Consider the following 17692-nt stretch of genomic DNA (forward strand, 5'->3'; position numbering starts at 1 on the left):
CACAGGAGGGCAGTGGTGGCAGCTGCTTTCCCAGGGACAGCAACTGGCCTTCAGCCTGCTCTACCCTGACTAGAAAGAAGGGAGAAAACCCCCAAACAACTGCTTTACGTCCCTGCAGCAAACTCATCGTCCTCACTTTCCTTGGGGAATTCTGAGTGAGCACGTTTGGTTTAGTTGGGGGGATTATTTTGTTTTAGCTACATCATCTCATCTCTAGAAAAGCAGCTGGGGTCCATTTTGTTCCTATAATCAGAACAGGAGGGCAAAAGCAATGAAAATAGTAGTAGCACCACAGCAAGAACTTTGCACCCCTTTCAGATCCTTGTGGGGGACAAAAAAGGATTTAGTGTGACTCTCTCTGACACAGGGGTGTATGATGTCCAAATCCAGGACCCATTTCAGATGAGAAAAGCTTTCTGCATGTATATGCTGCTACATGACAAAAAGAAGGAAATATAAACTACAGTCCTGTATTAGCAAGAATAGCTCTATTACCACTGTATATATTTATGTGTACTTATATATTTTTGCCACATATAGCATACATTCAGGTCTCTCGGGTTAAACAGGGTTCTATAAAAATAGGCTTACGTCTTTCCTGTAGAATTTCCATCACCAGAACCACATTAATTTGTTACCCATTATATCTTAAGGAAATGCACAGTTCAATTTATGTTCAGCTGCAAAGTATTACCTATCCAAGATAGTGTCTTAACAAAAAAACAGGAGAAGGGAAAACACAAGTGCAGATGTTATGAGTGTACCCAGCTACCTAGCAACTCCGTCCTGGGGGACAACAAACACCATCTATACGTGATTCTGCAGTTGCTGCGGAAGGAGGAAATGCAGTGCTTGGCCACTCCAAGCCGTGAAGGCTTCAGATGAGACAGGGATATGGAAATACATACTCTGCAGTTGCAGCAGTATGGGAATTAGCAGCAGCAGCAAGAATGCTGAGCTCGGCAGCGCTACTGAGGGTTCAGTGCGGGCACAATTTGGTCAAAAAAGAAAGTACACAAAGTATGAGAAAAAAACAACAACCCTGTATCAAAATTTTAAAAAAAGCAAAAATACAAATCAAGTAATGCAGCATTCTTTAGGGCAGTCTCTGCAGTTACAATTAATTAAAAATAAAAACTTTAATGAGCCCAGCTGATTTAAAGTCTATGAAGCTTCTGTGTCGTGTTTCCAGAACCAGCAAAATGACTTTCCAATCAGCCTGGTCTTTTCCAGTTGCAACAGAACATCTGTCCTGCCTTTCTGAATGCTGAAGTGACCGGCAGGACAGGGCAAATCAAAGTCTGTCACGAATTGTCTTAACCAGTGACCCAAGGGTGAGTGGAACAATTTGAGCCATTAAAACACTGCCTTTTTTTGTAATTAGAAGAGATGAATGAAGCTGGCAAGTATGTCTAAAAATACAGCTGAGTGCCAAAAAACCCAAAAGGTAGTTCCCAGTTTGACTGACTAGAGTAATTTATTCTAGTTAGTAAGAACCAGAAGTGTTTTATGTTCTGGGAGATTAAAACACAACTGTATCTTTTAATGAAAATGGTATTTCCTTTTAAGCTAAGTCTAGCTACTTACTTGTAGGTTAGGAATCTGAGTAACTCTTGCACAATCTAGAACCTCTACTTGCAGGCATTAACAGATGTTGTATTTACACAGAGTTCTCACAGTGTTCAGCAGCTTCTGAAGCCTGCAGTGCAGTTATTGTTAACAATCAGGCATGTAAGACTGGATGAACAACACAGATGGTACAACAGACCTACAAAGGCTAGGAAATACAGAGTTGAGGCTGAAACTTGCAATTAGGCACAACATATCCATGAAGTGTAAGATCACTTAATAGTTACAGACACCCATCACAGTGCCTGGTCATAAAAGGAAGAGCTGATTGTGGTTCTGTCTTGGCTCTGGATTTCCTTACTTCTGTGGATGCAAATCAGACCTTTGGTATGAAATGAGAAGTAATTCATTACCTTAACTTTTCAGGTTTTCCCATTCTCTGATATGGGGGCAAAAAACAGCAGGGGAAAAAACCAAACCACTGCCTGACAGGATCTTAAGTTCCCACAGTGTAAATACTATCTGTAGTAATAATAACTAATAGTATTTGTGGAATAAAACATCAATAAGGATTTCCATTTTGTGTAATAGCTTTAACATACACTCACAATGTACACTGTTACACCTACAGTGTAATCTGTGATTGCATCAATTCAACAGGACTGCATAAAAACAAGTCTGAATTATTTTTTGGACAACAGACACGCGTAATACCTTGCTTCTTTTTTTTTTTCTGGTTGAAGGCATGCACCAGTTCAAATCTTAGACCAGTGGCCTATGAGTTGGTTCAGTTTTTTTTTTAAATGGTATGTTAGAGATGCAAGAATGCATCTAAAAATTAGTAAGATTTTTTTTATCTGCACATCTGTACTTAAAAATAACTACCTCCAAGTTCAATATTTTATATGATAATTTTCAATCTAAAGAAAGTGCTATAAATAATGTAGACTCCTGAAAAACAGGAGTTTCTACAGGAAATATGGACAAACACACACCTAGCCTCACTGGATGCTAGTATACTAGTGTACATTTTCTCTTGGGTTTAACAGAGCAAGGAAATCAAATCTAGAGCTTTTACCCCTCCAAGTGTTACTGATAATGACAAGAACATGAATTGTTTGAGTAAGTAATCATCTCCCATACCAGCCATATCACTTCACAACAGGGTCTGCAGGCGTAGCGTTGGAGAGATCTCCGTTGCTTGCTTTAACAGATTCTTCTACCAAAAAAAACACAAAACAACAAAGACATGGATCATGTTTAGCATTCTATTCAAGGCAGTAAAAACAAAGTCTTTGTATGCGTATTGTGCTGATGTCGCAGCACACTTGATGGACTATACCACGGTCAGCAGATCCAAACTGACCTTGCAGCACAACGGAACCTGGCCCTGCGAAGAAATCTGTATTTGGGGTGAAAGGTTCCTTCAACCAGTAGAACTTGTGTAAAGAACACACACATGTGCTCATATGTTCTGCAGAGATCAAGTCCAAATATTATGGCAGAAGGCAAAGATATCACCATGTTCAAAGCTTTCCACTCCAGTATGGACTTCAAGCTTTTCTCACCACAAAGCACATTTTTCAGATAGCTGAACACGTATCACAACAGTGAGGATTTAACCTCCCATATAATTAAGAAACCGCTGTTGTACAGAATGCTCTCCTAAAGAAGCCAGGGTAAGATGTCCTTACTCATCGCAATGCTTGTAGCTGTTTGGGGGTTTTTTGAGGTTTTGTTGTTGTTTGTTGTTTTAGCTTTGTTTCATTTTTTTTTTAGTTTGATTTGAGGAACTTCACTGAATATGATCAAATACAAATTCATGGTAAAAGACTTATTTCTTTGCAAACGGTTTCCCTAGTACAGAAGAAAAACTCGTCTTTGGCTCAGTGACTGTAATCTCACAGGTCACGTGTGTCTTTTGTCAGAACTACAGTGTCAAAATATCTACCAATACCATTTTTAAACATACTGTTACCTGAGTTTCTAAGTAACTTGTGACTGAACTGCACTTCTAGATCTTAATCCTTGGGAGCATTCTCATTTCTTTGAAAAGAATCTTCCCATACCCAAGAGACTCTTCCAGAACTCATGAGGGAGAATATATAAGCATGAATATAAAATGCAAAATACCTGGGTTACCTACTGAAGAGACTATACCACAAACTAAGACCTTACCCTTTGAAGATAATTCAATGGTAGACAAAAACCTGTCATAAACCTCTGAAAGTCACAGACAGCATTTGTATCATCTGTTTACATAAGTTGAAAACCGGCTGCTAAACACCACCAGTTTATTTCTCACCAGCTGAGGGCGTGCAGAAAAAGCTGTCCCTGTCAAAACTGGTAACTGAGAGGGTAAGTATGATGCCGAAGTTACTGAATTTAGTGTTACTGCCAGTCTGCAATTCTCCCCGTCCCAAATTTTTTGGGGTTGGTTGGTTTTTATGTGGTGTTGGGGATTTTTTTAGTTATCTTTCCCCTCGGAAGCCCAGCTTGAAATTCCAAAGAAGGCCTCCATGAGCTGTTCTTGATGCCTCAATCACTGCTGAGCCCATAAAACTCTTTCTGGAATACTGAATCAACTGAATCCCTAGCAAGAAAGCAGCTATGGAAAAAAGAGAAAAACCTAACTAAAGGCACACTCTCTCATGAGCCAAAATGATCTTCATAGAGCATTCACTCACCTTCTTTTTCTTTCTTTTCCTGGTTTTCTTCTGCTGCAGTTTTATCTGCTCTGAAAAAAATTCTTGCACTACTTAGGGAGAAATAAAGGAGCTCAAATTCCTGAGGGAAAAGATACAGAAGAGAAGTGTCAGTGTATAACAAGAGTGAATTTGTAGACAGATAAAAATGGGATTTTTTCAGAAGCACTTGAGGCAACTAAATTTCAATATATACATCACAAATGCTTTTGAAAATCTCCCTCCATTCATACCTTGTTCACATGCATTTTACAAAGGAAATGCCAGCCAAAAACTTCAAAGGGTAATTTAAGCAAAGCAGCATCAATGCAATAAATCTGTTCCTAATCCACTGAGGCTGAAAATGAGACTTGTAGCAGCAGTGAGAATTTGGAGCAACTTGCCCGTGGAAAATCATGCAAGCCAAGAAATAAATGACCACAAGCTTGATCAGTTTCTGAACAAGGTTTAGTCATGTGGGGTTTTTTAATGGCAGAGGATCAAACACTGTGCACACTTGTGGGATTTGTGAGGACATAAAAAGGCTTTATCTATTTTGACAATGGATGTGCTTTTACAGAATGTGATCATGGGCTATTTATAAATAGCCAGCTACAGATTTGTCCCATAGCTTCCTCAAATCAAAGCAGAGAGAGAGAGAGCGCGCGCGCACACTCAAAATTAACACCCAGTCAACTCTAAGGGTTCACAGAGGTATGTAAAAGTCTTTGTTTTAAAAAATATAACCAAAAAGTTATTCTATCCTATTTAAGCATGTAGAGTTTTAGTTGAACTAGATTTCAAACTCTATGGGACAAAGACTTCCAGTTGACCAGGTCAAGTTCCTGACTCACTCAGACATCACAAACACTTATGACATCCTCTTCAGACCATACACCTCTAGTTTTTATACCCTTTTGCATTATTGCTCTAGACAATACTCTGCTTTTTTTGCTCTTGATAATCTCCATCAGAAAACAAATACTTGAATTGCGATGGGCAAGTGCAGATGTCTGTACAGAACAGGTAACTAGGCCCATGCTATACCTGTAAACAAACTTCCAGTCGCTTGTGGGTAAGGTTCATAGTTTGTAGTAGTTTTTCATCTTGATTAGTGGACTGCACACTCTGTTGCTTAGCTACTGCTCTTATTTCCTTCACATACTTCTCTCTGACAGACTGGAACCAGTGCAGAGAATCAAACTCCTGGTACTGATCCAAAAGCTTCAGAATGTACGCCACACCTGCAGTCATTAACAAACCATGTACCAAAGTCAATATGCAATTATGCCTTTGACAGATCAGCCTAAGTTGGCAATTCCCACACAAACAAAATTTAAACTGCAATTAATTTACAAATAAATCTAGGAGGAAAAAACCCCTTTAATAAAGCAGCAGCTTCAAGTTTTGAAAACCTCACAATTTTTAGTTATGGGAACACGCAAAATACAAACAAAACTTTTCTTGCAAATATCCATTATGTTGGCTTACCCAAAGGCTTGTCAGCATGCTGAAACTTACCCATGGCAAACCCATCATCAGTGAAAGCTGCTCCACTTTTATTCTTCTTATTCAATTTCTCCTTGCAACTGATCGAATGCTCTACAAAATTGAGGGTCTGAAAGAGTGGAAAGCTGCCTTGAAATCATCAAGAGACACTCACAAATTCTAAGAGGTATTCACATGCGTACTCTTAGCTATGAATATAATACCAGGCCCAAAACTATGCTAATTGTGCCTCCTATCATTAGCCATTTCTGTATGAAAAGTTGTCATTTTTCTAGATTGCTGGGGAAGAAAGTAAGTTAAGCTTTGGAAAACACCTGCATATGTGTAAGTAAAAAAACAAAGCTACATCTTCACCTTTGCTGTTTTTGTCAGACTTTATCACTTTGCATACTCTTGGTGATTAGCAAATATGAAAACAAGTAATGGATAATTAAAACAGCCCAAGTTCCTGGAAAGCTTAAAGATATCAGTGTTTTAAAGCTACAGCGTTATTTCACTCTTTTCAGAAAACTGTAAAAAGATTTCAATAGTGTTGCATTTATGATGATACTGAGCAATCGATCCAGGTAATAATACAGAGCAATGAGTATGTGTTTGTATGAAGTAACTACACTAGAGACATGGAAGTATGTGTACATTAACAACTTCTCAAAAACCTAGGACACTTTCAAATTTAATTACACTGAAGTATGTTTTAAAAACTGAAATGGATGGTATATTCCTGAAAGTGTATTTATCAGAAAAAAAACACTCTTCAAATGGGAAGGAAAAACACCAGCAGTATTTGTCATGAGCCTTTACCTTCTGTCACTTCTGTCACCATAACATCCCCATCCTCTCAGTCTTTAGTTTATGGCTCATTGGCACTTCAAAATTAAGTTTCTGAAATGGGCTATTGCACATGAATCTGTTTAGATCATTTAGGCCTTCAGACTGAACTGCTTCCAAATGCCCAGAATGCTGCACTCAAGTGTGCATCGCTTCAATTCAGTTGGACTCTTTTATTCTAAACAAAACTTATTAGCAAAAGGAAAGTCCAGTGGCAATAGAGAGGACTCAATTTTACTGCATTAGAACATGACATTAAAAGGGTCTAAAGATATCTAATGTGACGCAGAAAGAGCACACACCAGAGAGGTGAAGAATACGATTTTAAGCTCCCTTCATCCTTGTTGTTCCAATTTCTCCTTTATCTTGGCTTCCCCAAATTTGACTCAAATAGGAGAAGTTTTTAAAGTTACTTTTTCAATGCTAGCACATGAATTGATGTGGATAAAGACAGACATGGCTTTGGATAGCTATCAACAAAGCCATGCTCCAAGCAATCCCACTCATAATCAGAGAGGAAAGTCGGATATGATATTCATCAGGCTAACACAAAATACTTAAAACACAAATCTGGTCTGGTAAGTTTTTTAAAGTAAGTACTGGTGCACACAGTGCAAATACCAACCAGTGGGGGAACAATTATATAGAAATTCCGCAAATGCATATTCTTTGGACTGCGGAATTCAGGAGCAAACACGTCCACAAGCATTTTGAAGTACTCCGTTCCCTCTGCAAAGTTACGGGTGAGGTCACTGAGGACAGAGTCCAACTGCCTGCAAAGGAGAAGCAATGTGTTACCTGGTTTCCTTGCCTTCCTAGAAGTTTCCTTGCTTACCCTTCAGAGGAACAACCCTCTCTTCACTCTTCGGCAGACCAGTATTCGGACCAGAGTGTCCAAGATTACACCCCACCTCTACAGCCACCCTGAATCATGTTTCTTGATTTAATCTCCTCAAAACAGATACATGAATAGTTCCTAAAGTCCTGGACATTCTAAAAGTAGATGTCAAGACAAATAGTCAAGAAAGTCTGTTAGGCTTTAAACCACAAGGATTTTATCAAGAAACCAGGTTCTAACAGTCTATTAGTGCAAATTACAGAGTATCTCAAGTTGAAACGGACCCACAAATATCACAGAGTTTAACTCCCTGCTCTGTGCAGAACTACCTAAAACTAAACCAGATGACTGAGAGCTTCATCCAGACATTCCTTGGACTCTCGCAGGCTTGGTGCTGTGACCACTTCCCTGGGGAGCCTGTTCCCATGACCGACCACCCTCTCAGTGAAGGGCCTCTTCCTAATGTCCAACCCAAACTTCCTGAAATGCCACTCTGCATTCAGCATTTTTAAAACAACTGCTTCTATTTTCTCTGCTTTTAAGAGGAGCAAATATTTTTTTTGCATAAAATCAGTTGAATTTTTAACACATGCACACACAAAAATGCAGCTAACAGATGCATTTCACAACTTCGAAATCACAATTCTCTCATCCCATCCCTGTCCCAGGCCTCAAAAGTATGTTAGGGTACCTTGCTGCTTTTTGTGTTTCTTCTGAAAGTCCTTCTTCTTTCACCAGTTCTTCAAAGTTAACGATATCTTCCAGATCAGGAACAAACCTGAAAACTTACTGTTTGTTAGTATTATGTTCAACTGTCTATGTTCACCGAAGTATCGACTATAATTTAGGTAATTTAGTCTCTTGGGCTTGAAGTAATTAAAGTTGTATCATACCATCTCCTCTCTCTAGCACTTGCTGCATTTGATAACTACAAGTTTATTAACATTTGCAAGAAAACCAACTATTGCCTTGTATGTAGAAGTCACTATATTTTAATGACCTTAAACACAATCATCCATACAGAAAGGAGTATCAAAGAAATGTCTTTTCCCAGCTCCTCAAGGCTTGTATGGGTTTTCCTTAATGCACCCTCTCAAAGTGATTAACATTAGGAATTACTGAATTAAGGACAAATTACTTATAGGTACATTCTAGTAACTCTTTTGTAGTGTTTTTTCTTATTTTTTTTGATTTTCAATGGTTTATGGCAATGATTGTAGAGTTCTGAATTCCAGCAGAGTTTTTGACAATTCTACTTCAATGGACTTTATAAAAAAATGGACTTTATGAAAAAAAAAAATATGGGGGATATACAAGAACTTAGGGAACGTCAGCATGAATAGGGACCAAAGGAACGAGAAGGAGCAAACAGAAAAACAAAATATTTGTGGAAATACCTAATTGCACTACTGCAGCAGTGAAGTCCACCGGATCTTATCATTCGTACATAACCCATAGCATTGCCTTTAAAAAAAAAAAACCCAAGAAAAAACAAGGAAGTAATTTATAATTATTCAAATATACACAGACACACTCTTCATAACTTTTATAAACTCTGAAATGTACATTAAAGTTGCCATATAGCTTTGGCAAAGAAACTGTCCTGAAAGCCAAGCTAAAAAAGCTACATTGAACCCTGGTATCAAAAGTCTATGTGGAGCAACACAGCATAAACGCATCATCCAGCAAGGCTGCATACACTATCATGATAACACAAGGGCCAAGAAGTACAAACTCTCCACTGGACACATTAAACACATGCAAGTTCAGGTCAGTCCTGCACATCTAGAGCAGCAATGGCTGAAAATGTCAGGCATCACTCCAAGTTAGTGCAGCTGGATATATGGCCTCTTCTGAAATACATGAACTTAAGAGTAATACTTTTTTACTGGGAAATATCCTCAAAGCTACTTCCTTAACATAAAGAAGAACTTCAAAAGGAACAGGCATCTACGCACACGGTAGCTATATTTTCAACAGTGACATGCAAGGGCTACTTCTGTGTAACTAGATGACAGTATTTATTTTGCATGGTATACAAGTGAAGTACTTTCAATCTGACTGGAGTTAAGTCTAGTTTTAGCTGAAGCTAAAAGTTCAATTACTAGACTAATTCTAATGAAGAATTATTTCATACAGTAACACTTATAACATTGTCTTAGATAGGATTTCATACCAATTTGACTTATGAGTTGCCTGAACTGGTCAAGATAGCTCTGGCCATCCGGGGTTATTCCAAGCTTCCTGATGCCACGGTTGAATTTATCTGCTCTTTCAAAGGGATACTAAAAAAAATATTTTAGAGTAATTTGTAACAATAATTAATTACCTACCCTTAAACAAAATTACTTGTTTTCATCATGTCAGTACAATTTTATTTGCAATTTCATTTTTCAATAAATTATACACCTGCCTGTCTACATTAGTTTGCCAAACTCATTTAGCTAAGTCACTTCTGCAAGCTGAAAAGTGAAACAGAAGTCTTAACATGCACAAGAAATTATTCCTAAAAGAAATAAGTACTTGACATACAAAAAGCTGGCAGCCTATTTTACGAAATACATTGTATCTCATATTTTCAGGAAATCAATTTTCCAGCATGGAAAATCAGTCCCTAGTCTCCAAGTGACATAAAAGTGCTACATAATCACATCATTTTTATTCACTTTGAATTATCTTATTATTCAAAACTGACAACAACTATTAAGCATGGTTTGGACCAGAAGTTTGGAACCCGCAGTAGACCATGGCTCCATCAAACCATAATTTTCAGGTCACTAAGACAATGATTTTAGCCAACTCTGTATTTACGGAGCAGCCAGAAGGAAACAAAGCCATCCTGAACACAGATTTGTAGCAATGCATTTTGCTAAGGCAAAAGTCATCATTTTGTCTGGAGACACATTTAAATAACAGGCATGTTATGGTTTGGTGCACCTTCAGTCACATGAAGGTTGCACTTTTTAGCCAAGTTACTTGTCCTTTGCACAGTCCTTCAAAAATTACTATACCTTGTGATCATTTTGATCCTTGACTTCCCTGAAGAATCTGATGTCTTTGATAAGCCTGGATTTGATATGTTCATCATACATGAACTGGCTAAAAATATAAAACTTTTTCCTCAAAAATTGGTAAGTGAAGTTTACCTAGAAAAAAAAAAAGGATAAATAGTTAAAACAAGAAAGTTGGCCGAGTAACAAGCGTATCGAGCAACCCATTTCCAGTAGATTCCAGAGTAACTTGTATTTATGATGTTCCAAGAATGGAACCTTCTACTCAGTTTATTTCAACTTGTTATTCTCAACTCATCTTTTTCATTTCACTGGTTTAAAAGAATAAAGAAAACCCTCCTCCTGGAAGGCCTAACCTCTTCCAGGAAGGGCAGAGGGACCAAGGGACGACTTAGCTATTTCAGTTCAAGGACCTGCCCTACACGGCCATTTATGGGCTGTTTATGTCTGGAATATCCTGTAACTCTCCTTTTGAAGCAATACAAACATTTTAAGCTGAAAAAGGCAGACAAGCTCAACTTCCTCAGTCAAGTTGTAGAATCTGCCTAACTTTCTGACGCACCTTTTCACTTCCTCCAAGTTTTCTTAAACACTCTCTCATAAGGCAGAAGCACACTTCTACCCTACACATCTCAATTACTTCTCATGTCTGCATAAACAACTTTACTTACCATCTGAAGTGAATATATCTGTGTCACTAGGAAACAATGCAAGTAACAGCATTTTTGAATAACTGAAGTCCCCAAGATTAACCATTCCAGTAACAAGAAAAATCACTCAGAAGAATAGTGCAAGACAAGTTATTACCAATCATGCCAGAAAGCATAATCTTATGAAAACTTATTTTTCTAATAATTTCTACTTTTCAAGTAAGGACTTGAGAGCAGATTGATTGTTTTTTGTTTGGTTGTTATGTTTTGTTGTTCTTTTTTAATAAGGCCAGAAGAAAGAGAAAAGAGCAAAGAGGTAGGAAGAAGCTGAGCAGCAGATTGGAAAGTACCAACCTGAAAATACCTTTGGCACTGTACCCAAACCTGGGAACCACAATGATAAATTCCTGCTCCAGCAGGCAAGCCAGAGCAAGTGCTCTTATTTATCTTGTAGGGAGATAAATGTCTTCGGCCAGTTAAAATGACCACCTACACCACAGACATCACTGAAAGTGCTGCAGTAAGAAATCGGTCTTCTGATCAGAGATCTGTAGCTTTTATTTCCCAAACTGAAAAGTTTCTTAAGTTCCTTAAGCTTAAGAAGATGAACTCAAAATATTTACATTGCATTTCTCAAGATTTGTTTTAGTATATAAATACTTTTTCTGCTTATTGACACTTAACTGCAGCAACTTAGAGCATGCTAATTTATGCAGACAACTTCAAAATCAAAATACTCTACTGTGCTAGTTTGATAAGTATTATCTTTATTGAAATTCAGAGTCCCACCAGAACATCCGTATATTACTTGATGGGGTTTTAGATCTCTTCATTAACTTTTATATAACAACCGGAAGTGCCGTAACTCCCAAGAGACTTTGATATGGATCTGCGTTGTATCCAAGAACTGATCTGTTTTATTCCAACACAACAAATATCATTATTGCGTTATTAAAACTGGAAAACCAAATAAACCATTAGAAGATGCAAGAGTTTGGAGGCTTTTGTGCACTAATAAAAAAATATCCAACAACGGAGCAAAAAGTACTCACTGTTGTGTTCATGATTCCAGTTCCATGAGTTCGAATTGAATTCGCAATGTGTCGGATATTGATAGTGTTCAAGTGTTTGTTATTACTTGTTCTTTCAATGAAGATCTGGGAGGCAAAGGGGGGGAAATTTTTTTTACCCAAAACTGACTCTGTGATAAGTATTCAATCTAGGTAGCCCATATACTATTTCTGAGAGCAGCAAATAACTGGTGAAAAAATCAAGAAAACAGAGTATACATACAATAAACTTTATCTGGTAGGTTATTCCAGTTTCTGCAAAGCTGAGATTAAACAATTCCAAGGTGAATGCTGTACCCAATCTCTCATATTTATTGAGACTACGTCCTACATTAACATCTCTAAACTCTTTCAGTGCCTGTTTGTACTTTTGGCCCCACCACGGTGTATTGAGTTTTCTGTGAAGGGTTTTTGGTTGTGTCTTTGGTAATGGGGGAAGGGCTATGGAGATGGCCCTTTAAGAAGCTACCTGAAAAGCTCCCCCTTTGCCTTTGTCAGACCCACCTCTGACCAGGACCAAGCCAGTGTCCCTGCGAATTCATGTATTTAAGGGGGGTGCAGGGCATTTCTCTCTCTGGCACCAGCCCTGACCAGCATGGCCCCAGGTGCGGGTGGCGCGGCCCCGACCACAACTTAAGCCCCACTGCAGCTCCATCTCGAAAAAAAGAGAAAGAGCTGGGAAATCCAGAAACATCAGAAGAGACCTGCAGTGGAGAAAGGAGTGGGGCCTGAGGAGAACAACTTTGAAAACACCAAGGTCGGTTGAAGGAAAGAAAGGAGAGGGAGGAGGAGGACAACACAAAACCCAGGTTGCCTCTTTGCAACCTGTGGCGAGAGACAGGTCAACTGGCCTGCACCCCGTAGAGTTCACCGGTGGGGCAGGGCCACATGAGCAGTGGCTGCCCCTGAAGAAGCCATGACTCCGGGCAGTGTGTGCTGGAGCACCTCGTGTGAGAGGGAAACTACAGCTGTGGGCAGACCCATATTGGACTTTTGAGGGTTTTTTCTCCTATGGAAAGTGGGGGGACCACATGGAAGCAGAGAGAGACACTGCACTAGCTTTTTCCCTACTCCTGAGAGGCACATGGCATGAAAACCCCCACTCCCATCCCCCTGCGCCTCAAGGCAAAGGGGGAGGGGGAAGGTGAAGAAACCGGGAACAAAAGCTGAGCCCGGGAAGAAGGGAGGGGTGGGGGGAAAGTGTTTTGACTTTAAGGTATGGTTGCATCTCCCATTGTTCTACTCTGATGTTGGTAGCAAATTAAAATTGTTTTGTTTTTATTCCTTATGATGAGTCTGTCTTCTGCCTGTGACTTTTTAAGTGGTGAGAAGTCCTCCCAGTCCTTATTTTGACTAGCCCTTTTTTGGGGCATCGTGGTGCTCGGTTAGGCACTGGGCCTAAACCACAACACATGGCAATGAGTTCCAGTACAGAATTATGTGCTTAAGAAAAAGTACTTCCCTTTCTTTAAGGAAGCTGCTCATTTTCACAGTGGGCTCCTCATTCTCATGCTGTGAGAAACCACAGAGTTGTTCCATGTGCATGTTCTCCATGTCATTCACTGCTTCATCTCTAATAACCCATTTTCAGATACCCTTTTTCAAGCTTAAAAAAATCATGTTCTTGGTATGTCCTTATATAGCAGCCAATTATCCTTGCTGCCTTCTCCTTCCTGTGGTGGAATATTTGACATTGAGTGATCCTACTTGGCACACTGTACTCAAAATACACTCAGAACATTCTCTGAGACCTATCTACAGCATCCCCAAAGATGTTTTTCTAGAGCAGCAACGGCTATGTTACAGCTTGTTATTATATATGTTCAGTCAGGTTGTTTCTTACACATACACTGTCCTGCAGTTCTCAATCGCTTCAAATCAGAGCAAAATCCAGGAAAGAGCATGGGATATACCTTACCTGATTATTCAGATTGTAGAGGTAGCGGGATACAAAAACATGAATATTTCTCATGATTTCCAAAACATCCAGACCCTAAAACAATATTATCTATTGAGAATTATTATGATAAAAATTCAAGAGCTACTGATGTGCCTAACCATTGAAGTGCACAATTACTATTTCTGTAGTTACTTGAAAGCATTTTCAAAAGCAATGTTTTTGCTTTGCAAAATGAAGAATCTCCTAACAACTTTTGTTCAGTGTCTGTAAGATAATGCTTAGAGGAGAAAAGCTCAGCTCACATTTTAAAATTTACATTTGCCTGGTTTTTTCCAACTTCCCCTGAAAGTATCCCCCAGTCTATTAAACAAGCCATTATTAAAAACAAAGAAAAAATTAAATTGAGATTCAGCTGTTCTCAGATTCCAGAAAATAGAATCTTGCCTTAGAGATCTCTAGAGAGAGATTTCTAGAGGAACATAAGCAACTAGCTACTTTTTGATGTCATTTTGCCCAACCTGTCCAGAAGACTAAAGTTTTGTACTTAGTGTTTTACAACTGTGTTGCTTAAAGGAGTCCCTTTAGTATCACTGTGCATAGAGAGGATGCTATTTAAACTATACACTCTTATTTCCAGTTACACCAAGTATGTTATCAGGCATTTGCTGGGGTCAGGGGTAAAATGGAGTGTGGGGTATCTTTGTTTTGAAGCAAAGCTCATACCATGAATGTTATGAACCCAAAGCTGTGAATTTATTTAATTCTTTCTAACAATGTGATGGCCAAATAATGCCAATAGAAAGTCAAAGTCAGAAACAGAAACTAATCCATAGCACTTCTGTATCAAAAAGCAGGTAGAATTCTTAGTTCTGTGCCCTCTTTCAACTTAGGAAGACACAGTCAACATGAACAATAGAAAAAAAGAGGCTGTATTTCTAAAAGCTTTCACCAATGTGCTAACCCAAATTAGGGAACAAAGCTAACTGCTAAAAATATCCAAGAAACTAAAACTTTTGAAGGAAGTCTTCAGAAATATGCAACTTGTATTCTTTTGCAGTGACCCCCTGTAACAGTGAATACCTTCATTATTAACCTGATAAAACTACTTTTTTACTTTATGCGTACCCACGTTTAGCAGTTTCTAGGAGGGTCTCAGTCATTTTCCCATTAAACTAAGCACAGATGTCCCAAAGTCCTTGATGCCTAGCCTGCAAAACAGTGTCTCAACAGTTTCTCTTGCTCACTAAGCAGAACCTGCTGAGGAGCAAGCAATACACCGGGGAAGAGACCTGCCATTGAAAGGACATTTCAGACTTTGACAGTTGTATTCCAGATATATTGCTTCACAAATTGCTGATACTGAATTTTCAAGAAAACATTCTCTGACTTTGCATACCCGACTTCATTTTATTTAGATTTAGTCTTAAAAAATGATTGATACCCCACAAGTCCAACATGAAAGTAACTGGTATCAGTGTTACTTCCAAAGGCAGACAAAGATCCTGTCTCAGAAGTCAACAAGAAACTAAAGGCCAGTTTTTCCAAACAGTTCTCTACTCCTGGGTACCTTCATTTCAACAACTTCAGACCTTTGAATAGTTAGCTAGGATGACAGTGCAATAGCACAAGAGACATTAATACCCTGTGGGTACTGTACCTGTTCCAGAGTCTGGCTGGGAAGATGTGCTTCAGTCATACTTAAACCATAACGTTGAGTCGCTAAGTTTCTCATTTCACTGTAGGTGGCCCAGTCGTGAAGAGCTACGGTCGTTAAGTTGTAGAAGGTCTTGTCCAAATAGTGAGTTACATAAGCTGTAAACATAGAAAAGAATGAACTAAAATTACTACCTATTTAGTTAGGGATGGGTGGAAAGAAGTTTAAAGATGTACTAAGCCAAGTGTAACAGAGATGAAAGTAATGGAATCAAGAAAATGTGTAACTCCTCACCTTTGATGTCAATGAACCGATTGAAAAAACGTATTGGGTTCAGAAAGAAGAAGTGAGCAAGATCCTTCATACCAACTCTGAAGGGGTTTCTGTCATCCAGCTTTAGGTGTGTATGAACTGATAAGCGCAGGTCCTTTTCTATCTCTTTACATAGTTTGTCCAGCAAGTGCTATTCAGGGAAGTTAAAAAAAAAAGCAAAAACATCAAGTTCAGTGTCCACTTGCAATGCTCTGTTAGCAGAACTAACATCTCTCTCCAGAGATACAGAAAAGACTGATAAAACTAGTGAAGACAGGGCCATACAAGCCAAAGTGAATCAATACATGGGAACCAGAAGGGTATTTAATTTCTCTGTTCCTTTTCTTGCTGTTGTGTACTAGAACAAGCTACAGAGCTCAGAAAAGGTGAAGGTTTAGCCACTGAGTGTCAATCTGTACATTATTAAAACTAAACACAATTTAAACTTCTCATCTTAAGGGGAACTAGGATTAGGCAACCTACCTAGATAACAGTAAGACCTAACTCAGTGAGAAAGTGTTACAATAAGCAATTTGAACCGATTTTCTGCAGAATATGTAATGTTTCGATCTAGTCTAACAAAAAAAGTGTTTCAAAGGTTAAAACCTAGAACTTGGGAAATCTAAATTTGCATTTTCTCCTTGACAAATATCCTTCATAATTCTACACGATAATTCACTTAAGAGGCCACCCACATTTACAGAGCCTTCACTACTAAAAGCCATGCATACATACTAAGAACAGTAGTACTTATTTTAGGGATTCATACAAGTAGAACCTAATCTGACAAAAAGCACTCCTCTGTCTGCACAGTCAAACTTTGTAATCAAGGTTTTGCCAACTTACGTAATTTAGAGTGCAGTATTTTCATGTTCATAGCCAACACAGATACCATTAACAACAGATCTTAAATAACCAAAATAATTAGTGAAAACTCTCTTATACCTCACACCAATCTCAAAGGTCTCTATGCTATTTTCATACATCATATCAGGTTTGGTACAATAGATGCTGGCCTACTAAGATACTCCAATCACAGTGTTGCCTTTAAGATCCATTTACAACAAATTACCTCATTGAGCACTTCCATGATTTCTTTGTCATAGCATTCCAGAAGCATCTCGTAAGATTCCAAGTGTCTTGCATGCATCATAGCAGGTACACAGTCCCGTAGTGCACTAAACATATACTGAAAAAAGAAACTATAGTGCTTAACCAACAGGCTGCCAGACATGTCAACAGTATCTCAAATAGCGTTCAAAGCTAACAAACAAAAATTGCTAGTCTTCCCATTTTAATTAAAAATAGACTTCACAAACCCTACTGAAGATTCCTGTCCTTAATGTGTTCATTTGAACTATTTAGTTGCTATTGATCCGTTTACTGGAAGGTCATAATTATTAGCTATTTCATCTGAAATTATTTGCACTGTAATAATTTCAGTGCTGTAATTGACCGTGACATGCACAATACTGGACCAGATGATTGATTTTTACCAGGATTAGCATTCCAAAGCATGATTCACTTCTGCAGCAGATACTCAATACTTTAAAGAGGGGAGGAGAGATGGGGGTTGCAAAAAGCTACGGGACAACTATCCCACACAGTAATCACTGGCCATAGTAATATGTGCTTTAGATCACAGAATCACAGAACGTTAGGGACTG

At 38.6% G+C, this 17692-nt stretch overlaps 1 protein-coding gene across 1 annotated transcript; it reads right to left on the minus strand.

Moving 5' to 3' along the window:
* Positions 1 to 2720: 2720 nt before the first annotated feature.
* On the minus strand, positions 2721 to 17214 carry KIAA1033 (KIAA1033 ortholog; the record flags this gene model as incomplete). The annotated part of the gene is made up of 14 exons (XM_010192321.1): positions 2721 to 2788; positions 4257 to 4356; positions 5301 to 5497; positions 5775 to 5871; positions 7216 to 7363; positions 8120 to 8206; positions 8826 to 8892; positions 9605 to 9713; positions 10440 to 10574; positions 12142 to 12246; positions 14078 to 14152; positions 15717 to 15871; positions 16008 to 16176; positions 17098 to 17214. Coding segments are annotated over 14 exons (1629 nt in total), but the record flags the coding sequence as incomplete, so codon positions are not given.
* Between the last annotated feature and the right edge of the window lie 478 nt (positions 17215 to 17692).

This window comes from Mesitornis unicolor, unplaced genomic scaffold, assembly GCF_000695765.1.
Source record: "Mesitornis unicolor isolate BGI_N332 unplaced genomic scaffold, ASM69576v1 scaffold8149, whole genome shotgun sequence".
Classification (NCBI taxonomy): domain Eukaryota; kingdom Metazoa; phylum Chordata; class Aves; order Mesitornithiformes; family Mesitornithidae; genus Mesitornis; species Mesitornis unicolor.